The 27,501-nt window shown below is 39.3% G+C and overlaps 2 protein-coding genes across 4 annotated transcripts in view; one reads left to right on the plus strand and one right to left on the minus strand.

The window, feature by feature from the left end:
- The window catches only part of LOC144282141 (olfactory receptor 4M1), a 34,480-nt gene extending 7,510 nt beyond the window's left edge, over window positions 1–26,970 (minus strand). Inside the window, exons 1-4 of one of the 3 annotated variants that reach the window (XM_077845418.1) lie at window positions 26,833–26,970; window positions 24,664–24,781; window positions 18,809–18,900; window positions 16,667–18,725 (exon numbers count right to left, since the gene is read on the minus strand). In XM_077845418.1, coding sequence (XP_077701544.1) covers window positions 17,924–18,700 — 777 coding nt within the window. In that variant the 5' untranslated portion in view covers window positions 18,701–18,725; window positions 18,809–18,900; window positions 24,664–24,781; window positions 26,833–26,970 and the 3' untranslated portion in view covers window positions 16,667–17,923. Of the gene's footprint in view, window positions 1–16,666; window positions 18,726–18,808; window positions 18,901–24,613; window positions 24,782–26,832 lie in introns of those variants that run through there. The other 2 variants (XM_077845417.1, XR_013350483.1) reach the window with 2 other exon arrangements.
- On the plus strand, window positions 4,296–5,638 carry LOC144281566 (olfactory receptor 4Q3-like). Its single transcript, XM_077844376.1, has one exon. The coding sequence runs from the start codon at window positions 4,314–4,316 to the stop codon at window positions 5,259–5,261; it is 948 nt and encodes a 315-aa protein (XP_077700502.1). The 5' UTR covers window positions 4,296–4,313; the 3' UTR covers window positions 5,262–5,638.
- Window positions 26,971–27,501: the final 531 nt, after the last annotated feature.

Raw genomic sequence — 27,501 nt, forward strand, 5'->3', positions numbered from 1 at the left:
AGAGAGCATGTGAGCAGGGGGAGGGGAAGGGGGAAGAGGGAGAAGCAGACTCTCCACTGAGCAGAGAGCCCAATGTGGGGCTCCATCCCAGGACTTGTCCCCAGGACCCTGGGATAATGATCTGAAGAGAAGGCAAATGCTTAACTGACTGAGCCACCCAGGCACTCCTGGAACATTACTAGGGAGTTAAATATAATTTTTATATTATAATAAATAATATTTATAACATTATAAATTAAATTTAAATAATTAAAGAGTTAAATACAATTTATGACATTTTCATCTATTTGAGAAATTTGTTTATAACATTCAAAAAATTATACTTTGACAGCAACAATTTATAAAAATATTCAATTACTAATGACAGCAGCTGTGTTTTCTGTATAAGATCCATACATAGACACCGATTAGATAAGATGCTTGAGGCATCATCAAGAGACTCAGGTGTCGTATGATGGCTCTGAAACGCCTTGAAGGGAGAGTTTCTGCTTCTATAGCTTCCAGTGGTAACTGGTATGTAATCGTTCAGCCTTGCCTACTTCAGGGTCGTGGTGAGACAGAAAGCAGTGGCAATCCTTTTTCTCAGGTACAGACTGACACATGGAAAAGTGTCAGCATATCAAGTGCCAAATTAATCAATCCAAAGTAAGTAAAAGGGGTGAGCTGTGTTATGCAATAGGTCTGACTGTTCCAGAGCCTGCAGGTCTGAGTTCAGCTTTTCGGCAAGACCTGAGATTCAGACAACAGCAGTCTAGGGAAATCCCAAGGCTCATTAGGCTGAGCAGTAGTATGAGGACCATAAAGCCTCAGACACATCCGGAGCCCTGGGGACAAGTGATCTTTCCCCTTGTACAGCCAGCTCTCAACTAGGGCTTGACTTATAAGGAAGCAGTTAGGGTACAGACTTGGGCAACTATGATGGTCATCTGAGAACTTCTAATTTTGTTGGACTGAAACTCTGACGGAATCTGTGGGATGAACAGTAGGGTAACATAGTATTTCCTCGAACTCACATAGCTCCTGACATGCAGTCATGTAAGTTTCTCAGATGTCTTTATTCAAAGTTCCACCTCCCTCCCTTGCTGGTCTTTCTGTCTTTGAAGCCATTTTTATACTTCTCTGACAGTCGTAATCTTTAAATTTAAGAAATCATTTGAGTTTTGTTGTTCCAGGTTTATACATTTGGAAACACTCACAGAGCAATGACACTCTCATAGCATCAGGGAACTGGGGCCAGTGGTATAGGAAGGGAATTACAAGGTATGGATAAGATAGGATCAACGTAATATAGCAGAAAGCACTGGATTCATGGCAGTATTGTCTCAGGACCTCCTAGATACTATCTTCCATTTCTTTATTTCAGTTACTTCTTGATAAGTTCTTCACTTCTCCCAAAAGAAATTTAAGGTGCAGTGTTTCAAACAAAGATTAAAGCAGAAAGATGATGCCCTTCTCAGTAAGAAATACCTTCATGGGTATCACCTTCAACGAATGGTGTCCATTTCTTGGAGTTTCAAGAAAAATTAGAATTACATCAGATACCCTCAAAACAAATTCACATGGCATTTAAGCTTCAAGTAGCAATCTTTTTTCTGTCATTGTTGTGGTCACATTTCTTACTGTGATCAGAGTCTTCAGAAATGTAGAAGCTGGATGTATTTTTGCCAAGTGTGGCAGTTTATCAACACTGAGAGTGAGCTTTCCATAATAGTTGGCGTTACGTTTTCACATTATCTGAAGGCAGAATATTCCCCGAGTCAATAAAAAATTTAAGAATAACTGGAATTTATTACAACTCAAATATATGGTTTTCTATGTTTGTCTCATGAAATGTAAGGATTTTGATATCACCCTTCTCCTATTATGTTTTCACAGTAGGAAATAATCACATTGTTTCTCAGTCATAAATTACAGGAATGCTTTAGATTCTACTTTTCCACTTGTTTTCTCTCCCCTTGTTTTCAGAAGCCTCTTTTTAATTAAAAAACAAACAAACACAAAAAAACAAACAAAAAAGCTTGGTCTTTCTCAGGCTCTTCCTAGTTTTCCAAAGATGAGGCTTGAAGTTAGATGCAGGACATTTTTTTTAAAGATTTTGTTTATTTATTCATGACAGAGAGAGAGAGAGAGAGAGAGGCAGAGACACAGGCAGAGGGAGAAACAGGATCCATACAAAGATCCCAATGTGGGAATCGATCCTGGGACCCTGGGATCATACCCTGAGCCAAAGGCAGACCCTCAAACGCTGAGCCACCCAGGGACCCCTCGATGAAGAATTTTAATGAGAATTTGACCTGTCGAATTCAACATCTTGGATCATGGGAAAGAACATCAGAATGCAACTTCTATATGGAAATTCACAATCCTTGGTATATCCAAAGAAGATTGGAAAATCTCCATTGTATCAGAGCTCAAGTAGGGCTGGACATATGACAGCAATTGGTTTCCTGTATTTTTTGCTTTGTTTTCCAAATGATGCTAGAGAGGGAGGTAGGTGGTTCCTTCCATTATTAATCAGATTGTAGCATTAGATGCACCTGGGCACCTGACTCCAGGCAGGTGAAGAGAATGGTCACATATGTGGTGTGACCAAGACATCCAAAATTTCCTTGGGCCCCAAATCTCTCTCTCACTTGCTTATCTTGAAATACTATATGTACTGAAATTTCTTGGTATTAGGAATTTTTCTTTTTGGAATATCTGAATAACTATCCGATAACTTTCCCTGACTGATTTGAGAGAACCAAGTGCAACATAGACTAGGTAACTAGGACTGAGGACAGAAAAATACAAATTTTGCCTGACTTAATATTTTACCAAGAGCTAGTTCTAGATTAAAAATATACTAATCTAGACAGAGAAACATCTACTAATTTTTCACTGCTTTTTAAAAAATTTGTAATCTGGGATACTCCCACCCAATATTGGGAATGAATGTAAATGTAGAGCAGGAGAAAATGGATAAAACAATATTGTAGTGTAAACTTTATTTCTTTTAAATGAACCTATGGTTGTTGAAAATTCCAAAAGCAGAAGAATTCTAATTTCAAAAAAAAAAAAAGAATTCTAATTTCCTTTATCATCCTCTTCTATGAAATGGGTCATGGTAAACCTCTTTTGTACCTGCTCAGTGATATGGATCATGGCCCTTGGTCTTTTCTTTTGGTGATTAGTGTATTCCAGCTACTGTCCTACTCCTCTTGAGTCTGACGATTCCTTTAAAGATAAAGATTTTATTTTCTCTTACCTAGTCTCTACAAACTCCCTAACCTCTGTAACCTGGGATAATAAATAAAGACAAGGACATGAGGTTCCTTTCATTCCTAAGTGATTTGCTTCCTAACATGTACATTCAGAATACCTGCTAACTGTGGTACAGTATAGCAATTTATAGTATAAAGCATTCTCCTTTCAGCATCATAAATAATCACATAGTAATCACTGTGGCATGAGTACAAAGATGAATCAGAAATACTGCCTTCAGGTGCCTGGGTGGCTCAAGTTAGTTAAGGATCCAACTCTTGATATGGGCCCAGGTCAAGATCTTAGGGTCCTGAGATCAAGCCCTGTGTTGGGCTCTGTGCTCAGTATGGAATCTGCTTGATACTCTCTTTCTCCCTTGCCCACCCACCCCTCTTGCTCTCTCTTTCTCACAAATAAATAAATAAATCTTTAAAACAAACAAATAAAAGAAATATCTCATTACTTTCAGGGACTTAAGTCATTTTTTTATGAAAGTGTATTTTGTTCTTAAAGAGTTTATATTTTATTCTCAAAACAATCTTGGAAGGTATCATTATCTTCATATTAATTGAATAAACAAAGATTAAAATTCAAGTTTGATATCTTGCCTGAAGTCACTGCACTGGAGAGTGACAGAGTTGAGCATTAGATCTAGATAGTTCATTCCAGAAGTCTTCCTGCCTTTAGAGGTTTTAATTTTGTCTCTTAAAAAATGGAATGATTTTCATCTTCTCATCACGCCATGCCCAGTTCCTTGTCTCCTTCCTCATTAGTTTGTTGTAAATTCAACTTAAAAGCATTATAGAAAGGAAGAGTTGGAAGGTATGCAAAATGTTCCTCATTCTATTTATACAGAAATGTATATTTCCTACCTCACAGAATTTGCTTAAATTTTTTTTATCTTGGAATATGATTCTATAAACATACAGACATACACACACACATATATATATATATGTAGAGAGAGAGAGAGAATGAGGGGTGGGGAGAGAGAGCTTTTTGTCTGAATCTTTCTTCCAATTTGGTCCTTTTTTTTTTCTTTTTTTAGGTCACTTGATATTCTTGACTTGATGAAAAAAAGCAATGATTCTAAGGTGACAGAATTTGTTCTTCTGGGCCTATCATCCTCCTGGGAGCTACAGCTGTTTCTCTTCTTCATATTTTTATTGTTTTACATGACTGTTATTCTGGGAAACCTGTTGATAATGGTAACAGTGCGAGCTGATGCTCACCTGCTCCAATCTCCCATGTACTATTTTTTGGGTCATCTGTCTTTCATTGACCTATGCCTAGGCTGTGTTACTGTGCCCAAGATGTTAAGAGATTTTCTACAACAAGGCAAGATCATCTCTTTTTCAGGATGTTTGACCCAGATCTACTTCCTGCACTTTCTGGGAGCCAATGAGACATTTCTGTTGACGGTCATGGCCTATGATAGGTATGTGGCCATATGTAATCCCTTGCACTACCTGACAGTCATGAACCGCCAGCTGTGCTTTCAGTTGGTTTTTGCCTGTTGGTTTGGGGGTTTCATCCACTCTATATCACAGGTCACACTGGTAATCCAGCTGCCCTTCTGTGGCCCCAATGAACTGGACAACTTCTACTGTGACGTCCCTCAGGTCATCAAGCTCGCGTGCATGGATACATATGTAGTAGAGGTGCTCATGGTCTCAAACAGTGGTCTTCTCTCTCTCATCTGCTTCTTTGTCTTGCTGTTCTCTTACGCCATCATCCTGACCACTCTGAGAACTCGCTTCCACCAGGGCCGGAGCAAGGCACTCTCTACCTGTGCCTCTCACCTAACAGTGGTCAGCCTGATCTTTGTGCCATGTGTATTCATCTACCTGAGACCTTTCTGCAGCTTCTCCGTGGATAAGATATTCTCTGTCTTTTACACAGTGATCACACCTATGTTGAACCCGCTTATCTACACACTCAGAAATGCTGACATGAAGAGAGCCATGAAAAAGCTAAGAAAAAAGTATGCGGCATCCTTCTTCCATAGTAAAGGATGAACAGGAAGAGGTGATTTAGAAAGCATGACCTTCTTGGGACATTCTTCGCTCATCCTGTACATGGCTATGAGCATGAAAACCAATTTGATGACTCTGGCATAAAAGCCAGCATAAAAATTATAATGTGTGCTGTTGATTGCTACTGAGGCATAGTGGCTCTGTTGGGTGTTCAATATTAAGCAGGGAGGTCAGGAATGTTTATTGTCCCAGGAATTGAGTACTGGGTTCAAGAGGACACCTTGAAAGATCAACTCTTCTACCCTTTGTCTATCACTAGTCTTCATTTACTTATGTCATTTCACTTTTAAATTCTCTTCAAATGAAAGAAGGTATTCCATCTCCTTTTTTGTCCTGTTCATCTAGACACTGTATTATATATTGTGCCATATTTTAGAAATGCACTTGAATTCAATTCATTTAAGCGAACAGTGCTCTTAGAGAAGTTTACATGTGAAGGCAAGGGAGCCTGGGAGTTTTGGGTGATGGAAACCTCAGTGTCCTGCACTGGAGGCTTCTCTAGAAGAGATAGCTCTTTGCCCTGGAGTTGCTTGAAGGGGAGTTACAGCGGGATCAAGTGTATAAGCTGGCTCTTCACCTGATCATAATATTTTAGAGGTCTGACCAATAAGAGAAAAAAGATAAAGAAATGAACTATGGTTTAAAGTACTCAGAGTACTCTAAGTCTCTACGATACTTTAAGAAGTAGGTAATATTATTCAGCTTCACTTTTACAAATGAATTCAGATTTCGTTTTTTTTTTTTAAGACAAATTTATTTTTGGGAGAGGGAGAGAGAGAGAGAAAGAGAGAACAAGCAAAGAGAGGGGCAGAGGGAGAGCCAGAAAGAACATCACAGGCAGACTCCCCAGCTACCATGAAGCTCGACACTGGAATCAACCCAATGACCCAAGATCATGACCCAAATCCAAATCAAGCATCTGTTGCTCAACCCACTGTGCCACCCAGGTACTCCGAACTGATTCCTGAAGTGATTTTCATAAGAACACTCAGAAAAAAATATGATCAAGCCAGAAAGCTAGGAATTTTTTTGTAATTAAGCTAATATTTTTCTTTCCAGAAAGTCTTTACCCCAATTAGATGACCTAATTGCATATTTTCTACTTTATCTATCGAGGAGCTCCAGAGCTAGGAGATCACTAAAAGCATGCACACAATGTTAGTATTTAAGGTTATCTATTTCTGACAGAAGGATTTCTGCAACTTCTTATGTCTATGGGCAGGTGTTAATTCTGTTCAGTAAGTAATTATATAATGATGGGATTTTAGTGGCATTTTTATATACGTTCACTTATTTTCTAATCAGTTGTAATGGAGAGGCCTTTTAAAGTAGTCAGCTGAAAAATAACTCAGGACAAAAGTATCTGAAACTCCACCTAATATTAGGATTTACTCTTAAAATCCCGAAAGCTGGTCCCGTAAGAGCTTGACTGGCTCCTACTAGGGTGAGCGAGGGGAGTAGCATCCCTGGCAAGGCCGCGCCCCCCTCGTTCCGTGGCATCTGCACGAGGCCCTCCCCGACAGCAGCGTCCCGAGGACCAGGCCGGAGGCGGGGGCGTCGGGGCTGGAGGGCAGTGGGGTCAGCAGGCACCTGCAGGGACCGGAAGCTCCCACTCTGTACATTCGTGGGCTGCAACATCCCTTTCTCTAACATTCCTCTTTCTTAGCAAAATTAAGTGTCTTGGGAATCATTTGGATTGTGCTGGGCGGGCGGGACCGAAGGGCATCAGGAGGCCCAACAACATGGCGGCAGGCGTCCATCTTGTCGCCGCCGCCTCGGGCCTTGCGCGCCAGCAGCCGACGCCCAAGGACACATCATCAGTGGGAGACGGGACGCTGACCTCACCTGACCCCCAGCGGGGCCTGAGCAGTCATCCCCCACCTGCTCCAACAGGAACGGGCCCTCACACCTGTCACCCCTAGGACGCCCCGCCCCCCCTTAGGGAGCTCCGTGTGCTCCCTCTGTGCCATCTCCCCGGGGTCAGAGCTGGGTTAGACCCAAGGGAAGAGGTGGACGGGGCCTGAGGGCCAGAGCTTGCTCTTTCTACGCTGTCAGGTCTGCTGCAGAAATTCAGGAGATCTGGGAATTTATTTATTAATTTACTCATTCTTTTATTTATTTATTCACTTTTTAGATTTAATTCTAGGTCATTAACATACAGTGCAATATTGGGTTCAGGAGTAGAATTTAATGATTCATCACATGCATACAACAGCTAGTAAAGGAGTCTAAGGATTTTTTGTTCTTTTTTTTTTTAAAGATTTTATTATATTTTTTTATCTTTTAAGTAATCTCTACCCCCAGAGTGAGGCTGGATCTCACAACCCAAGATCAAGATGGCCTACCAGCTCTTCTAGCCAGGTTCCCCTGAAGTGAAATTCTTAAAATAGATAATTATTTGGAGATAGTGAGTGATGAGGGAACAGGGCTAGCTGAGGACAAAGCACAAGCTGATATCCCACAAATGACCCCCACCCGGGGTGGGATCTGTGCAGCATCCTTTAGGAAGTTTCCAATTGTCTTAAAGTGAATGTCCTGCTAGAGGGAAAAGTGCTCTTTAACTGGAGAATGGCTAGGTCTCCAGTATCTTGTAGGTCCTCCTTATCTAATGAAAATCCTTCTGAAATCTCCCTTTTCCTTACCTCCCCCACTGGCCACTATATAGTCAGCCACTCCTTGCAAGCCCAGGGCAGCCGCTCTGCCTGCCCTTGGGTTCTGTCCCCAGGCTTTAATAAAACCACCATTTTGCACCAAAGGCATCCCATGAATTCTTTCTTCGTCATTAGCTCCGGACCTCACTTGTATTCCAAAACTTCTTCAGTAAGCATGTAGAGAAAAATCTCTTATAAAATTTCTCAGACTGGGGGCCTGGGTGCCTCAGTGGTTGAGCATCTGCCTTTGGTTCAGGGCGTGGTCCTGGGGTCCTGGGATCGAGTCCCCCATCTGGCTCCCCACAGGGAGTCTTCTCTCTCTGCCTGTGTCTCTGCCTCTCTCTGTGTGTCTCTCATGAATGAATAAATAAATAAAATCTTAAAAATAATTTCCCAGACCAATTCATAGCTTTGTAAACAGTTTTGGAAGTAAAGCATTTATGTTGTTAAAATTGATCCATTAAAAAGTTGATAAAGTAAACTGAAAGAAAGTCAACATTTTTCCCACCTGAAAAATTTATGTCATTTACATAATGCTTTGTATTTTCTTTTAAATACACTCTACCCTGTATTTGATGGACGGTTTCTGATGTAGTCAAGTTTCAAAGGGAAAATACAGAGTATCCCGACTTTACATTATTTTCCTCAAAAAGACCCAAGCAAGTTTAACTTGGAAGTCATTCTAGATATTTTTATTTTTAGATTTTGTTTTTAGATTTATTTTAGATTTTTAGATTTATTTTTAGATTTTTATTTTTAGATTTATATTTAGATTTAGAAGGCTAGTGACTTGGGCCTTCACTTTTTTCCCACTAATTTCACATCTTAACTAGAACCGTAACTCAATTGGTACCTAAAACACTGAGCCAGATACTGAAATATTATGGTGAGACTGAAAAATATAGTTCTATATTTTTAAAATGTGGTTGTCAGAAATGAATTATCTGAAGAAAACTGGGAAGAGAGAGACACTCCTCATCATTTGCATTAATTGGTTTCTAAACAGGTGCAAAAGTCTGACACAACCAGCCAAGGTGGGTAGGGCAATGATATTGTCCACCTTTCATAGATTCCAGCCCTTTAGTTAGGACAGTCCATACACCAATCACGCACAATATTTTGGGAAACAATCTTACTCTACCTAGGCTTGTAATTTTGACTCATATATCTAACTTTATTTTCTTTTTTAAAAAATTAAATTCAATTAATTAACGTAAAATGTGTTATTTATGTCAGAGGTAGAGGTCAGTGATTCATCAGGCTTATGTAAGACCCAGTTCTCATTGCATCCCGTGCACTCTTCAATGTTCATCACCCATTTATCCCATCCCCTATCCCCCCTCCCCTCCAGCAGCCTTCAGTTTGTTTCCTATGGTTAGGAGTCTCTTATGGTTTGTCCCCATCTCTGATTTTGTCTTGTTTTTATTTTTTTTCCCTTTCCCTATGATCCTTTGTTTTGTTTCTTAAATTTCACCTAAGAGTGAGACCATATGATAATTGCCTTTCTCTGATTGATTATTTTGCTTGGTATAATTTCCTCTATTTCCACCTATCTCCTTGCAAAAGGCAAGATTTCATTTTTTTGATCATTATTCCATTATATATATGGAATTATTCATATATATATATATATATACCATATCTTCTCTATCCACTCATCTGTCAATGGACATCTGAGCTCTTTCCATAGTTTGGCTCTTGTGGACACTGCTGCTATAAACACTGGGGTGCAGGTGTCCCTTGAGATCACTATGTTTGTATCTTTGGGGTAAATGCTTAATAGCACAATTGCTGGCTTGTAGGATAGCTGTATTTTTAAGTTTTTGAGGAACCCCTTTACTGTTCTCCACAGTGGCTGCACTAGTTTGATTTCCCACCAACAGTATGAGAGGGTTCGCCTTTCTCTGCAGCCTCACCAATATCTGTTGTTTCCTCAGTTGTGAATTTTAACCATTGTGACCAGTGTGAGGTGGTATCTCATTGTGGTTTTCATTTCTGTTTCCCTGATGCCAAATGGTGTGGAACATTTGGTCATGTGTCTGTTGGCCGTTTGTATGCCTTCCTTTGAGAAATGTCTGTTCTTGTCTTCTACCTTGTTCTTCTATTTCTTGGCTGGATTTTTTGTTTTTGTGGGTGTTGAGTTTGATAAGTTCTTAAAATTTAAATTCAATTTTCCAATATATGGTATAACACACAGTGCTCATCACATCATATGCCCTCCTTAATGCCCAACACCCAGTTACACATTTTGGATAGTAGTCCTTTATCAGATAAGACATTTGCAAATATCTTCTCCAGTTATGTAGGTTGCTTTTGGGTTTTGTCCACCGTTTCCTTTGCTATGCAGGCTTTATATCGTGATGAAGTCGCAATGGTTCATTTTTGCCTTTGTTTTTCTTGCCTTTGGAGACATGTCTAGCAAGAAATTGCTGTGGCCGAAGTCACAATGGTTGCTGCCTGTGTTCTACCTTAAGATTTGGATGGATTCCTATCTCATGTTTAGGTCTTTCGTCCATCTTGAGCCCATTTTTGTTTATGGTGTGAGGAAATTGTTCAGTTTCATTCTTCTGCACGTGGCTGACCAATTTTCTGAATACCATTTGTTGAAGAGACTGTCTTTTTTCCAGTAGATTGTCTTTCCTGCTTTGTTGAATATTAGTTGACCATGAGTTGAGGGTCCACTTCTGGATTCTCTATTCTGTTCCATTGATCTATGTGTCTGTTTTTTGCCAGGACCACACTGTCTTGATGACCACAGCTTTGTAGTACAACCTGAAATCCGGCATTATGATGCCCCGGCTCTGCTTTTCTTTTTTAATATTCCCCAGGCTATTCAGGGTCTTTTCTAATTCTACACAAATGTTAAGATGATTTGTTCCAACTCCCTGAAGAAAGTCCATGGTATTTTGATAGGGATTGCATTAAATGTGTAAATTATCCACGTTGCATTGACATTTTCACAGTATTAATTCTTCCAATCTATGAGCATGGAATATTTTTCCATCTCATTGTGTCTTCCGCAATTTCTTTCAGAAGTGTTCTGTAGTTTTTAGGGTATAGATCCTTTACCTCTTTGGTAAGGTTTATTTCTAGGTATCTGATGCTTTGGGGTGCAATAGTAAATGGGATTGACTCCTTAATTTCTCTTTATTCAGTCTCATTGTCAGTGTATAGAAATGCCACTGATTTCTGGGCATTGATTTTGTAGCCTGCCATGCTGCCAAATTGCTGTATGAGTTATAGCAATCTTGGCATGGAGTTTTTTGGATTTTCTATATACAGTATTATGTCATCTGCAAAAAGGGAGAGTTTGACTTCTTCTTTGCCAATTTGAATGCCTTTTATTTCATTTTGTTGTCTGATTGCTGAGGCTGAGGACTTCTAGTCCTATGTTGAATAGCAGTAGTGAGAGTGGACATCCCTGTCTTGTTCCTCATCTTAGGGGAAAGGCTCTCAGTATTCCCCCATTGTATGATATTTGCTGTGGGCTTATAATAGATGGCTTTTAGGATGCTGAGGAATGTTCCCTCTATCCCAACAGTCTGAAGAGTCTTGATCAGGAATACATGCTGTATTTTGTCAAATGCTTTCTCTGCATCTATTGAGAGAATATGGTTCTTGTTTTTTCTCTTACTGATATGATCACTCACATTGATTGCTTTACAAGTGTTGAAGCAGCCTTGCATTCTGGGGATAAATGACACTTGGTCATGGTGAAGAGTCTTCTTAATGTACTGTTGGATCTTATTGGCTAGTGCCTTGTTGAAAACTTTTGTATCTGTGTTATCAGGGATATTGGTTTATAATTCTCTTTTCCGGTGGGGTCTTTGGTTTTGGAATGGGGTCTTCATCTGGTTTTGGAATGAAAGTGATGCTGGCCTCATAGAATAAGTTTGGAAGTATCCCATCCCTTTCTATCCTTCAGGACAGCTTTAGTAGAATAGCTATTGTTTCTTCTTTAGACGTTTGATAGAATTTCCCTGGGAAGCCATCTGGCCCTGGACTTTTGTGTCTTGGGAGGTTTTTGATGACTGCTTCAATTTCCTCCCTGGTTATAGGCCTCTTCAGGTTTTCTATTTCTTCTTGTTCCAGTTTTGGTATTTTGTGATTTTCCAGAAATGTGTCCATTTCTTTAGATTGCCTAATTGATTGGTGTATAGTTGCCCATATTATGTTTTTAAAATCATTTGTATTTCCTTGGTATTGGTTGTGATCACTCCTGTTTTGTTCATGATTTTATTAATTAGAGTCTTTTCTCTTTTGTTTTTAATAAGGCTGGCTAATGGTTTATCTGTCTTCTTAATTCTTTCAAAGAACCAACTCCTGGTTGTGTTGATCTGGTCCACAGTTCTGGTCTCTATCTCACTGAGTTCTGCTAGAATCTTTATTAACTCTCTTCTTCTGCTGGGTGTAGTTTTTATTTGCTGTTCTTTCTCCAGTTCCTTTAGGTGCAAGGTTAGCTTGTGTATTTGAGCTTTCTCCAATTTTTTAAGGGATGCTTGTATTACGATGTATTTCCCTCTCAGTACTGCTTTTGCCATATCCCAAAGATTTTGAACGGTTGTATCTTCATTCTCATTAGTTTCCATGAATCTTTTTAATTCTTCTCTAATTTCCTGGTTGATCCTTCCATCTTTTAGCAGGATGCTCTTTCACCTCCACGTGTTTGAGTTTCTTCCAAATTTCTTCTTGCGATTGAGTTCTAGTTTCAAAGCATTATGGCCTGAAGATATGCAGGGGACAATCCCAATCTTTTGGTATTAGTTAAGACCTGATTTGTGACCCAGTATGTGATCTATTCTGGAGAAAGTTCCATGTGCACTTGAGAAGAATGTGTATTTGGTTGTGTTTGGATGTAAAGTTCCATCTGGTCCAGTGTATCATTTAAAGCTCTTGCTTGTTAGAGATGTTGTGCTTAGAAGATCTGTCATTTACAGAAAGCACCGTGTTGAAGTCTCCCAGTATTAGTGTATTATCTAAGGATGACGTTTCTTTGGTTATTAATTAATGAATATACTGGCAGCTCCCACATTAGGGGCATAAAATTCATGACTGTTAGTTCCTCTTGTTGGATAGATCCTTTCAGTATGATATACTGCCCCTCTTCATCTCTTACTACAGTCTTTGGGATAAATTTAATTTATCTGATATGAGGATGGCTACCCCTGCTTTCTTATGAGGACCATTTGAATAGTAAATGGTTCTCCAACCTTTTATTTTCATGCTGTAGGTGTCCTTATGTCTAAAATGAGTCATTTGTAGACAGCAAATAGGTGGGTCTTGCTTTTTTATCCAGTCTGAAACCCTATGCCTTTTGATAGGATCAGGAAGCCCATTCACTTTCAGAGTTACTATTGAAAGATATGAATTTAGTGTCATCATAATACGTATTCAGTCCCTGTTTTTGTGGATTGTTTGTTTTGATTTCCTCTTTCTTTTACAGGGTCCCCCTTAATATTTCTTGCAGGGTTGGTTTGGTGGTCACATATTCTTTCAGGTTCTGCCTATCTTGGAAGCCCTTTCTCTCTCCTTCTACCCTGAATGAAAGCCTTGCTGGAAAGAGTATTCTTGGCTGCATGTTCTTCTCATTTAGGACCCTGAATATATCCTGCAGCCCCTTCTGGCCTGCTAGATCTCTGTGGAGAGGTCTGCTCTTAATCTGTTATTTCTCTATATATAAGTAAAGACTCTCTTGTCTCTCCTTGCTTTAAGGATTTTCTCTTTATCTCTGGAATTTGCAAGTTTCACTATTAAATATCAAGGTGATGAATGGTTTTTATTGACTTTAGGGGGGACTTCTCAATCTCCTGGATCTGAAAGCCTGTTTCCCTCCCCAAATTAGGGAAGCTCTCAGCTATTATGTTTTCAAATATGCTTTCTGGTCCTCTGTCCATCTCCGCATCCTCTGGAACCCAATTAAATGTAGATTTTTTTCCTTCTGAAGCTGTCATTTATTTCCCTTAACCTAACCTCATGGTCTGTTAATGGTTTTTCTCTTTTTTCCTCAGCTTCCTTCCTTGCCATCTACTTGTCTTATATGTCACTCACTTGTTCTTCTACCTCATTAACCCTGTCATTAGGACCTCAAGTTTGGATTGCATCTCATTTAATTGAATTTTAATTTCAGTCTGATTAGGTCTAAATGCTGCAGTTTGAAGTCTCTCAAATCCTTTATGCTTTTTTCCAGAGCCACCAGTAGCTTTATGATTGTGCTTCTGAATTGGCTTTCTGCATTGAATTGTAATCTCAATTCTGTAACTCTGTGTCAGAGAGGACTGTTTCTGATTCTTTCTTTTGTAGTGAGTTCTTCTTTCTAGTCATTTTGCTCAGTGCAGAGTGGCTGTATGAGCAGGCTGAGTCAAGAATATCAACCGCGACCTAGTATATTTTACCTTAGATGATTCTGATGAAGTCAGAGACCAGAAATTGGAAACAAAGATCAGAACAAAATAAAACAAAAGGACCACTAAAGTGAAAAACAAATTTTAAAGCAAAGTCGTAAGAAATAAAAGGCCAGGAATCCTAAAGAAGATGAGAAAAACTAGAACGGAAAGAAAAAGAAAAAAGAAAAAAAAGAAGAAGTAGAAAAAAACGGGGACTGGGAGAAGGTGGTGAAGAAGTTGTAATGGAGGGAGAATGTAGTCTACCTGAGGGGTTCTAGAGGGTGATCCTCTTGTTTCTGAGTATATTAACTTCTGTATGTTAGAAGATGCTCTGTCCCAAATTTATACAAACCAGAAATACTTGTAGGGGGCCCAGCCATTGACCACCAAAACATAAGTGAGATAAAAGAGAGGAGCAGAATGGCCATGAGGAATCTCACAGAATGAACCAGCACGGTGTTCCACTTGGTTCTGCGTGCATACTGGTCATGATTTAGAAGGTATTAACTTTTGCCATTGTAGAACAACATGAGGCAGAGAAAACGAAACACACGAAACAAAACAAAAGAATATCTTGTATATCTCCCCAAATTAAGTTGAGTATGTTGAAGGGAATCTGGAAGGGGAAAATATATCTAGGACCTATAATTGTAGAAATATGAAAGTCAAAAAGGAAGAGTCTTAAAAATGAAGAGGTGGTAAAATATTGTAACTAAGAGGGAAAAAAGGAAAAAAAATCGGAAATTTACAGCCTGATATAAAAACGAGTTGTACTGGAAAAAGGAAGGAAAAAAAAAAAAGGAGGGGTACCCTCTGGTTCTTTATACTGTAAATCCCTCGACTTTCCCTGGCGTTTCTCAGCGTTTTTGGGTCAAGGACTTGCTCTTCCCCTGTCCTTCCAGCTGGTCTTCTCCGGGAGGGGCTACTGTGCTGATTCTGAGGTGTGTGCACCTGGGGAGATGCCCCACCTCCTGCCACGTGCACGGCTCAGTGGGAGCTCTTTACCCCATGAGGCCCCTGCTCCCTGGCAGCCACGCTCTGTCCCAGGCGCAAGGCGACACCAGGAGGGACAACACCACCGGCGGCGGCCAGCTCTCCAGCCCTGGAGTCACTCCCCCAGTATCACCCACAGCTCCCAGTCCGCACTGGCCTAGGTGCTCCCGGGGCAGGGCGCTGAGCTACACAGCTCGGGGTCCCCCGGGGCAGGAGAATCTCCACCGTCCTGTCCTCTCCCATCCCTCTGGGGTCCCCCGGGTGCGGCTCCCCAAGGAGCAGGGCGCAGTCCCCACGGATCCCCTGGCTCCCCGAGAACCCCGGGCGCTGCAGCCCTTTCCCGAGCTCCCCGGTGGGTGCGCTCTCCCCGGGCCCCTCTGGAGGCCCCGCTGCGCGCCCCCCCCCAGTCCTGCGGTCCCGGGAGGGCCTTCCCTCTGGGAGGGTCCGGGTGGATTTCTACAGTCCCCGCCCCTCTGGGCCTTCTCCTGTGCCCGCCCCCAGCCCGACCCCTGGGCCCCTCCCCGTGTGGGTCTGTTTCATTTTTCCACCTTCCTACCTGCTGGAAGCGCAGACCCTTGTCCCTTGGCACTCCCGCTGCTCTCCCTGGAGATCTCAGGTCGACTTCATAGGTTTCAGGATGATTTGACAGTTATCTAGGTAAGTTGGGGGGCGGGTGCCCGGGGACCCTACTCCTCTGCCACCTTGCCGGCCTCCCTGTCTGAACTGTTGTTGCACCTCAGGTGCTCCATCGTTCGTTCATTATATTTTACAGCGATGCAGACAGCCAAACTGGCCTGCTTCCAATGGAGCTGGATGGATGGGACTTTACCAACTTTGTTACCCAAAAACTCTAATCCTGGGGTGCCTGGGTGCCTCGGTGGCTGAGCACCTGCCTTTGGGCCATGGTGTGATCCTAGAGACCCGGGGTCGAGTCCCACATCGGGCTCCCTGCAGGGAGCTGTTTCTCCCTCTGCCTGGGCCTCTGCCTCTCTCTCTGTCTGTTACTCTCATGAACAAATAAAATCTTAAAAAAAAAAAAAAAAACGAACAACTCCAATCCCTGGGGAAAAATATATTGCCAGTAATGTCTTTGTACTTATGTATTCATATATTTTTATTTTTAAATGAACATATATTGTTTTAGTAATTTAAAAACAGAAGAACTTTATTTTTGTTTGGATAATGAAGATTTTTTTTAACCAAATGTAACAGCATAGTCCATCTTGTTAATATTGAGATACTGTTAACATCTTCATTACACTGCCATGTTCTTATTCCTAGCATCAATGTTTTCAACAAATATATAGTCACAGTATAATGCCTTGGAGAGCATCCTGAGGCAGTAGTCTTTTCCCTAAAAAAACATTAATCCTAGCTAAATGAAGGATAAGTGACAAAACGAGTAGAAGTCTGCCTGGCTAAGATGCAGAGAAAGAACAATAAGGAAACTTAAAATCTAGAAACATAACTCATTTTTATTATGTGTATATATAAGCCTTTTGTATGTTAGATGATTATTTTCATGCTCTCTTATAAAATATTAGAGAAGTCTACCATTTTGTTCATTTCCAAATGAAAATGAAAAGTCAACTCAAAATTTAGGAATCATAATTTCAATCAGAATATTTGAGTTCTTAGAAGAGAAGTCATTGTAGCTTTGAAGATGAAAGAGGGTCATCAGAGAGAAAAATTACCAAAGAAAAGAATAAAATTTTTTCACCATCAGGCCATCCTGTTTACCTGAAGTTTTCATCATTGTTTTCCTAATTCATTTATGCGTATTAATTTCTGATGCTGATAGAAATCTATTCCCCTCAAAGTCTAATTACAATATGTTATCAAAGAAAACATAAGACTAAAGCTCTGAGCATACGAAATGCTCTAGCTCTTTAATGGATAGAATCCTAGTTTTGAAATTGAAAAGCTAATTTAAGTAAATAAATTTATGAACTCAAATATTCTACTCTAACTTTTATATTCTGAATCACAGTCAGTAATAGAGTTCTTAATGTCAGGGAATAGTCAGTGGATATCTAATAAATAATTCACCAAAGGATCATGACAGCCAATATATCCAGCTCTTCTTTATGTGTACTAAAAAAAATGGTGTAATGGAAAAGAACTCTGAATTATACGACTAACAAAAGCAGCATCCTACTAACATAATTTTAACATAAGCAGAATTAGCAAATACAGAAAACACACAAAAATGGCAAAGGAGATAATAATCTTTTTAAAATCACACAACTAGATGTCTATTGATTCCATCAACCTAGAATCCCTTTCCTCCAAGTCTGCTTTCACACTGGAGGATATAAGTTAGAGACGGGCTATGAAAACCGCTATTCGGCTGGAAACTTCCTCTGGAATGAGAGGAGGTCTCATTTAGTAACCAAACTCTGCTGTGAATTCATAAAAATTGCTCCTAAGATGTGACAAAACCTGGGGCTCTGTCACCAATATTTATTTCCATCTTAATTTCTTTGTGTTTTCACCAAATAGGGGGAGAGTGTGGTGAGAATTTAAAAACTCAAATGAGAGAAGTAATGAAGGCATTATTACTGCTGGAAATGCTTCCTACTTTAGGACAATGACCTCAGAAAGGTTGTAGAGTATGTCACTTATCTTTCACTTCTCTACATAAAATATATCTGTTGACCAACTTCCTCATGGCCGTCTTTACTTCTTTATTTCTCAAGGTGTAGATAATGGGATTAAGTAAAGGGAATATCACAGTATGGAACACAGACACAACCTTATCGAGGGAAAACGAGTCAAATGGTCGAGCATAAATGTAGATAGATGGTCCAAACATGAACACCACAATCGTGATGTGGGAATAGCAGGTGGACATGGCCCGACTGGTACTCTCACCTGAGCCTGAGTGTTTCCTCAACATGGCCAGGAGGAAGGCATAGGACATTAGGAGAGCAATGAAGCATACTACAGAGATCAGACCACTGCTAAAAATCATCACTAACTCCTCGGGGAAGGTATTGGCACAGGCAATGCGGACGACCTGCGTGATATCACAGAAGTAACTGTCTAACTCATTGGGCCCGCAGAAGGGAAGTCGGACGATGAGGACCACTTGTATTATAGAATGAATGAAGCCCCCCAACCAGGAGAGAGCCACCAGGATACAGCAGAGACGTCGATTCATGATAGTAGCATAGTGGAGAGGGCGGCAGATAGCAGCATAGCGGTCAAAGGCCATTACTGTGAGCAGGAACATCTCGGAGGCCCCAACGAAGTGCAAAAAGAAGAGCTGTGCAATGCACCCACCGAAAGAAATCCTCTTTCTTTCCACAAAGAAGTCTACGAGCATTTTAGGGGCCGTGATGGAGGAGTACCAAATGTCAAGGAAGGCCAGGTTAGCCAGCAGGAAATACATGGGTGAGGTCAGGTGAGGGTCCAGCCTGATGGTGCAAATAATAAGAACATTTCCTGGGAGGATGAACAGATAGAAGGACAGAAATATAACAAATAGGACTAGTTGTACCTCTCGAGTCTGGGATAAGCCAGTGAGAACAAATTCCGTCACCCTAGTGTAATTTGCAGGTTCCATTTCTTCGCTTGTGTAAAAGAATATGGCTATAAAAAAATAAAGAAATTACAATTATTCCAAATAGCACTTATCTAGATTTATTTTACTGCTGCTGAAATCAGCAGATTGGTCTGTATTATCATTAAGACACTGTATTAGGATACCTTTGAGCGTCCCATTTGAGGTCTGATAAGCCAAGATAGGGAAAGAGTAAGTGGTGACCCGACAATTAGAAACACTGAAACCATATGCAGCGTGGCACGTGTCTGAAACCAAAATCCCGATGTATTAATGTTATTAATTTCTACTTTTTATGAAACTCAGCAGTGCGTTAATCCTGTCCCTGTATATCTACCTTAGCAAGCAATGTGTGCAGCTACTTAGGAGAGAAACCAAATTGTACACGGGGAATGGGAGGAAAAGCAGCCTGTTCTTTCTAGATTTGTTGTTGTTGTTGAGAAATCTAGCCAACTTGGAAACACGTGATTGTGGTCTAATGGCAGTATTTTCATTTTAATCTTTAAAAAAGATGCCGGGGCTTCGAATGGAGTGAGGGGACATTTCCTCCTTCACCGAAGCCTGCACAGCAGACTCCTTGGCAGCACGCAAGCCTCCACACACGAGATGCAACAGTGCAAGGCTGTACGTGAGAACTTTTCAGGCCGTGACCAAATATCATTACCCCCCTGGCCTTGCATCTTAGCCACTGTTCCAGGAAGGTGGGGACGAGATACAGTGATTTGACGAGCGGGTGTGCTTGCCGTCCAAGCTGACCCCTCCTGCCACTTCAAGGGGACAGTGGGAATAAGGTTTTTGCGAAACTTTTACTCAAGTCCTATTAATTGAACCTACCCCAGTATTAAATAGAATAAAGCCCATCCAATAAAAATAAGATAATCACCCATTTACCACATGTTTCCTCTGTTAATAGTATAAAACCTGCCCATGAAAATAAGCAGTTCTTACAATCAACAGCCAATATTGAAGAGTTGTTTCAATTCTCCTGATGTGCTATTTTATAATACTGCCTCTCCTGAGAAGGTCAGCATAGAGAAAAACAAAGTTACCATTCTGTAAAGCCAAACAGATGGAAGAGCATCCAGGCACTAAAGCTTAGATATACTATTAACTGACGAAAGGAAATCTCTTGTTTCTTCCTTGCAACCTATGACTCAATTTGTGAATAATTTTAACAAATGTAGGCTACTTCCTGATCTAATATGTTATGAATCATTCATAAAGAAGAGATGGTTCCCTACAAACAGACACACTAAGAAAAAAACGGTCCTTGCCAGCAACCTGACACAAAAGGCAAAATATAAAAACACTCAGAAAGCTCAGCATTATGGGACTATTTAGCAAAAGGGTAAATATTCCTATGTCCATGAATAGCCCAGGGTAGGTCTCAGTGATTTAATCAATCATGTTTAGTAAGATAAAGAAATTTAAAATTCTGTTTAAAATTTTAGTCAATAGTCTTTCAAAAAAAAAAAAGAAAAAAAATTTTAGTCAAGAGAAAGATAATGCTGCCAGTTTTCAATCCTCAACTTTCTTAAAAGCACACTTATCCAGATTGACATATTTCCTAGAAATCCAGAAAGCAATGGTTTTACCTTATTTACCCGAAGAAGGTTCCTAATAGCCTCCATAAAACTTTACACATGACATTGAAAGCTTTATCCCAAAGTATATAGCTTCTGCATCACTTCTATAATATTCATTTATTCAACAACTATTTAGGGAACAGCTACTCTGTGCTAACTGCTAAGAACACAACAATGGACAAAGAAGACAGTTTCTGCCTCACTGAACTTTCATTTTAAAAATATAGACAGACAACAAATTAGTAAACAAACAATAAACAAATGAACTGTAAATAAGCAAAATAAATAATTACCGCTATTAACAAGAGAAAGAGAGGGAAGTAAAGAGGGAATGAAGATAGGTAATACATAGTAGAGGCATGGGGGTAGTGATGAGAAGCATCTTTGAACTGATGACATGTCAATTAACTTTGAAAGCAGGAGAAAAGCATTTTAGGAACAGAGAAGAGCAAATACAAAAGTCCCGTGATAGGGAAAAGTTTCTAGGAACTATAGAAGACCTGCAATTTCCTGAAGCACAAGAACAGAGTAGAGAGAGCTGAGGACCAAGTAATGTGATCTATAAAAACAAAATTAGGTTTTAACAGCTTCTAATATATTTTGGAACATATTGTTATATGGCTTATAATATAGCTTAACAAGACTTGTGACTGAGAAATATCACTGGCCACTTTGCAAATAAATTGAAGTAGGATTACACATAAAGCAACATTTATTAAGAGAAATGTTTTCTTTAGAAAATATTTAGGAGATGCAATTGGCATCTGCTAGATTTACTGCTGAATTGTAGTCATTGCTGTAATTGTACCAAAGCCACTTGGAATTTGAGCACCATAATGGAAAACTATTTAAAAAATGTAACTTATATCTTATGTATCTAAAATGAGGTTCAGGACACCTGGTTAGCTTAGCAGTTGAACCTCTGCCTTCGGCTCAAGTCATGATTCTGGGATCCTGGGATTGAGTCCCACATCAGGCTCCCCACAGGGAGTCTGCTTCTCCCTCTGCCTGTGTCTCTTCCTCTCTCTCTCTTTCTCTCTCTCTGTGTCTCTCATGAATAAGTAAATATAATCTTTTAAAAAATAAAGAGTATACAATGGAATATTACTCAGCCATTAGAAACGACAAATACCCACCGTTTGCTTCAACGTGGATGGAACTGGAGGGTATTATGCTGAGTGAAGTAAGTCAATCGGCAAAGGACAAACTTTGTATGTTCTCATTCATTTGGGGAATATAAATAATAGTGAAAAGGAATATAAGGGAAGGGAGTAGAAGTGTGTGGGAAATATCAGAAAGGGAGACAGAACATAAAGACTGCTAACTCTGGGAAACGAACTAGGCGTGGTGTAAGGGGAAGAGGGCAGGGGGTGGGGATGAATGGGTGATGGGCACTGAGGGGGGCACTTGACAGGATGAGCACTGGGTGTTATTCTGTATGTTGGTAAATTGAACACCAATAAAAAATAATTTTATTATTAAAAAAAGAAAAATAAATAAAGAGTAAAATTATTTGCAAATGACATATCAGATAAAGGGCTAGTTTCCAAGATCTATAAAGAACTTATTAAACTCAACACCAAAGAAACAAACAATCCAATCATGAAATGGGCAAAAGACATGAACAGAAATCTCACAGAGAAAAAAAAAATAAAAAATAAAAAATAAAAAAATAAAAAAAAAGAAATCTCACAGAGAAAGACATAGAAAAAAATAATAATAAAAATAAAAATACTTAAAATGAGGTTCATCCAGCACATTCAAACTATTAATAAAATTTGAATGAATCTGCCCTGAATATTTAGAAATGTTTTGTCCATGCTCTAAGAAAAGTTTGGAATTGTGCCAATATAATCTGGAGCAAGGAATTATGTTTGTGGGAAATCTGGGAAACCCTCCATGGATGCTGAGTTAGGGCATTTCCTTCCTAGGCTGCCATCTAGAAGGCATTTGCTATTCCAAGCCAGCACTTACTCTTAGAGCAGCTAGTTGGTCAGGAGGGTTTTACTTTATCCTGCCTATACTACACCTCCCATCTCTTGATACAAGCCTGTTCCTCTTTTTATTCTCTTTAAATAAAAATTGTGTATATTTAAGGTGTACAACACAATAATCTGATACATAAATACATAGTGAAATGAATACTATCACCAAGTTAATTAACAGAATCTCTTCACACAATTACCATTTTTTTTTCAGTGATAACTCCTGAAACCTAGACTCTTAGCAAATTTTTGGTCCTCAATACAGTGTAATTAATAATAGTCATTATTCTGTACATTAGATCTCCAGACTTACTCATTCATCCTACATAACTGCAATGTAGTTTTTGATCAACATCTTCCTATATCCCCCTTGTCCCTGATAATAAGCATTCTACTTCTCCATGGAAAAAGGAAATATGATATAATAATATAACAATAGTAATATACATATAATTCTGTCTTTAGAAAAAGGGACCCTATCATTTGCAACAACATGGATGAACCTGGAGGATGTTATGCTAAGTGTGAAATAAGCCAGACAAAGATCTCATGTATATGTGAAATCTAAAAAAGCCTGTTCCTCTTTTAACATCTAGTGAATTCCCATTCTGTGCTTAATCTGCAGGGATGTAGTATCTAGAGAATGACTACAGAGATACCCAGAAGGATCAAGGCTCTCCCTACAGGTGAGTGAACTGTGAACTCACCTCAAGGGAACAAGTGCTTTAGGGAAAAGCGAGAATCTGTGCAAAACTTCTTCCTTACCAACAATGCAGTGTTCATCCATGTATCTAGCCAAGCTCTTAGTAATCACATGGAGAACAGTTATCTTGCCAATTTGAGGAATTAGGGAGGCTACCACAGATTCTAAAATAGTAAAAGATTTAAATGACTCAAAAGATACTGAGTTACCCTCATGCAAGAGGCATTTAAAAAATATTAGCTATCATCCATGACCACTACTGATTCTCTTTCCTTAGATGTGAATGAAGAAGCCAGTGTTTCCCAGAGTAAAAGTCATTCATCGTAGCCCCTCCTGGAAACCAAAAACTCACAATGGAAAGAACTTCTTTCAGACCCTGTTTCAATAACATGAGGTAGAAGGAGCAAGCTAAAACTGAGAGGCTGGGAAGATGGAAGAAAAGGAAATGTTGTGCTGATAAGGGGAAGAAAGCTGTAAAAGAAAGAGGCAGTTATTACTCTTGCATTTCTTCTGAGGATGAAAACTGCCCATCTTTATGAGTCTGCCAGTGAAGTATTCATTTACATGAACAGGCAAAATAATTTTATAAGATAAATAAATAAAATATGCATAATTAGATTCAAATGAAGGTTTATTGAAAATTCTTCCCCAGAAAAGAAAAGTACTTCAGCCTTTCAAACCTGCTGATCATGGGACTATGTTAAAGGCTATGTACGTGGTAGAGCTTTAGCCTCCCTGAGCCAGGGGACAGAGCAAAGGAGACCCTAAGAAATTGAGACTACGATCAAGTGAGGAAGGGAACCTAGAGGCAAGCATAGTAGGGAGGTACTAGATTTTTAGAAACCAGAGATATGTGGAGTTTATTTTTAAAGAATACTCTACCTCAATAAGAGACCCATGTTAGAGCAAACCATTCAAAAAAGATATTTTTAGAGCAGTAGGATAAGAAATCGCAAAGTTATTTGAAACCTTTTGTTTTATATTTATGACTTTTATATATGTTGCACACAGGAGTGCACATGTAATATCACATATTTCTTTAATTTCTCCAATATTTTTATAAAGAATTGAATTTTAGAAAGTGTAGGGTATTTATGTGACATATACATCTGTTTGAAAGGCAGCTATAAAGAACATTGAACAAGAATTAAGACACTTAGATTCCCATGATAGCTTAGCCACCAAAATCTACGTGTCCTTAGGAAGATCAGTCATCTTCCCTCTACAAGTTTCTTCCTGGCAGCATAAGGAATTTCAACTAGAATTTTAACGAATAACCTAGCTGTATAATTCTAGAATTCTATGAAGATGAAAGTGGATTGAGAGTGAAGGCCCCAGAAAGGTAGATTAAGAACAATGTGAGTGACAACGCGGAGGGATGGTGACTTAATCATCACTGTGGATATACATAACATGTAAAATAAATATCTTAAATTCACTTTTCCTCTTCCTAAGATATCAAGCTTACCTCTCTTATTCGATAAGATAGTGATGAGGTAGTTTACGAAAGCATCTCACCATATAGAGGGATATGTGCAGACCAGGGATCTTGAGCCTCACAAATAAACCAGCAGTAGAGAATACCAAAATGTAGCAAGTATCTTGATTTCCTATATGCTTTGTGGCTCACAGTAAACTAGGCAAGAAGAAAGCATTAGGATTGGAGAAGGGCTGATTTCAATATGAGAGAATCATTTGCTGCTTGTGCATTTCTCTTAAAATAGACATGGAGTGTGGGTGCTTTGTTTCTAGTCACAGCTGACTAGTTACTAGCTATGTGACCTCGAGAAACTCACCCACTTCTCTCTCTTACTGTGTCCATTAGTGCGGATAGTGGAGATGGTCATAGTACCTACCTCATAGGTACTATTGTAGGGATTAATGAGCTAATACATGTAAAGCTCAGAAAAATACCTCATAGTTCATACTTAAGTTATTATTACTGTTGTCATTAAGATGATAATGATACTTATATTCCCTTTACAAAGAAGCAAGCTCAATAGAGAAACTATTACTCTTATATATGATGTCCAAAATATTTCCCTTTAATGTCTGTTTAGACTTCTCTTATGCCCACTCTATCTCCAGCTACTCATCTTGGATCCAGAAAACTAAATCTAAGAAATTACTTAGAGAAGAGGACCAGAGCATTTGACTTCTAAGTACTACTATCTCCTCCTGCCTTCCCAGACTACAATCCTATGTGACTGTTGATAAATCACTATTGTTGGACCACTAAGAGTCCAACTCTTGGTTCAGCTCAAGTCATGATCTCATAGCTCATGATCTCATGGGTCATGAGATCAAGCCTGGCTTTGGGCTCCCCACTCAGCGAGGAGTCTGCTTTTCTCTCTCCTGCTGCCCCTTCCCCTACTGTGAACACTCTGTCTCTGTCTACAAATAAACAAATATTTTTTTAAATCACTATTGTTAAATCATCCAGCTAGTCTGAGAAGGCCTTTTTTTCCCAAAATGTCTGAAATTTTGTATGAATAATTTCTAACAAACACCAGAGAAATCTGGGCTCTCATAGTAATACTCTGTTCACAACTCAAAAAAACAAACAAAACAAAACAAAAAAAAAACTTGACGCATTGCCTTGTAGCTTTTCAGTTTATCTTTTAGCCAAAATATAACTGAAACTCTGAGCCCCGTGAAGACATGAAGCATGTCTCACTTAGATATCTATCTAGTGCCTAAGATAACTTCTGGCACATTATGGTCTTTAATATGTGTTTGTTGGATGGATGGATTTGTAAGTGAACAAACTAGTTGATGACATTATAGGAAAAAATTATCAAATACTTCTAAGATTGTTTTATTATTACATTTAGTGTTTCCTGAGCCTGCTTCATGATTCCTGATTTGTTTCCTGCAGTCGTCTTTTTAAGATGACTATTTTATCTATATTAATTTCAAATAAGAGTCTCTGCTTTTAAGTTTTTTCCTTATTCACTTCCAGAGCTGTTGCTGCTATGAACTCCAGTCCGTTCAAAATGAAACATGACAAGTCCTATCTCCCCCTTCTTCTTCACAGTGGTCATCTTGAGGAACCATATGCACTCCTGACTGACTTCACTTCAGGAGTGACAGGATTCAGGGGGGCCCGGGTGGCTCAGCAGTTGGTGCCACCTTCAGCCCAGGGCCTGATCCCTGGAGACCCAGAATGGAGTCCCGATTGGGCTCCCTGCATGGAGCCTGCTTCTCCCTCTGCCTCTCTCTCTCTGTGTCTCTCTTATAAATAAATAAATAAATAAATAAATAAATAAATAAATAAATAAATAAATAAATAAAATCTTTTAAAAAAAAGGAGTGACAAGATTCAAAATTTTGAAAGATTATTTTAATGATTTGGCACTCTCTGAAGACCCATAAATTAGAAGAACCTTCTCTGATTGAAACTGTTTAAGAATGGTTCATTCTGTAAATATGAGATGACCCAGTTATCTTCTCAATGCCCTGTTCAGCCTTGGGCTCAAAAATGCCTTACCTATTTGTACACTATGGCTAAGGTCTGCTCTATATGATTATGATCATCATGTTTCCCTTATACCTTTCCTTACCAGAAGCCTCTACTTCTTAACACTATTCTTTGAGTATTTTACAGAGTTATTCCCATTTTTACGTCTACCACATTGTCTCAAAAAATAGTTTATGTAAATAATAGAATGCCATTCTTCCACCTACCAGTTGCTGGTGAGAGTTCTGGTATAGTCAGGAACTATAGAGGGGATAGAGGTGCCTCTTTCCCCATCTACAACAGAAAGCTTTGTCTTCTAATTCTGGTATATATCAGTTCCTTCCTTGATGTAACAATGAGCTAACTAGCATCATGGGTTATGACTAAGAATTCCAATTCTCTGGAGTCCATGGCCAGCCAGCTAGGAATCAAAACACTGAGGGAATAATTTAAAAGTTGATGTGTGCATCACCCAAAGAAATGCACCTGAATTTCCCATAACAAATAAGGAAAATGGCTCATTTACCTAGATTAGAAGTAGAAAATGTTATGGTGTATGGTATGCTCTCTAGACTATGATGAGTATTTCCAATTGTGCAGTCTCAAAGGACTATGTCATTTAGAGATGTTGCATCCTTGGAAAAATGGAGATCTATCAAAATCTAATATTACATGAATTGCTTAAACTCTACTGATGTTTGCAATAAAGACCTTAAGTAATAACTCCTTAATATTTCTGACTTTTTTCAGTGTCCTGTACATGTGCTTAATGATTACCTACTATATGTCACACACCCTACACACTGTAGTAGGCACCAGGCATATAATGATGAATAAGAGAGAAACTATCCTTATTTTCCTAAATCAACTGTCCCATCTATGAATCACAAATACTT

This window comes from Canis aureus, chromosome 13 (assembly GCF_053574225.1).
Source record: "Canis aureus isolate CA01 chromosome 13, VMU_Caureus_v.1.0, whole genome shotgun sequence".
NCBI classification, from domain to species: Eukaryota; Metazoa; Chordata; class Mammalia; order Carnivora; family Canidae; genus Canis; species Canis aureus.

What these genes read in the sequence shown, in the direction of transcription:
- LOC144281566 (XM_077844376.1), top strand. Translation starts at nt 4,314, where the DNA reads ATGAAAAAAAGCAATGATTCTAAGGTGACAGAATTTGTTCTTCTGGGC.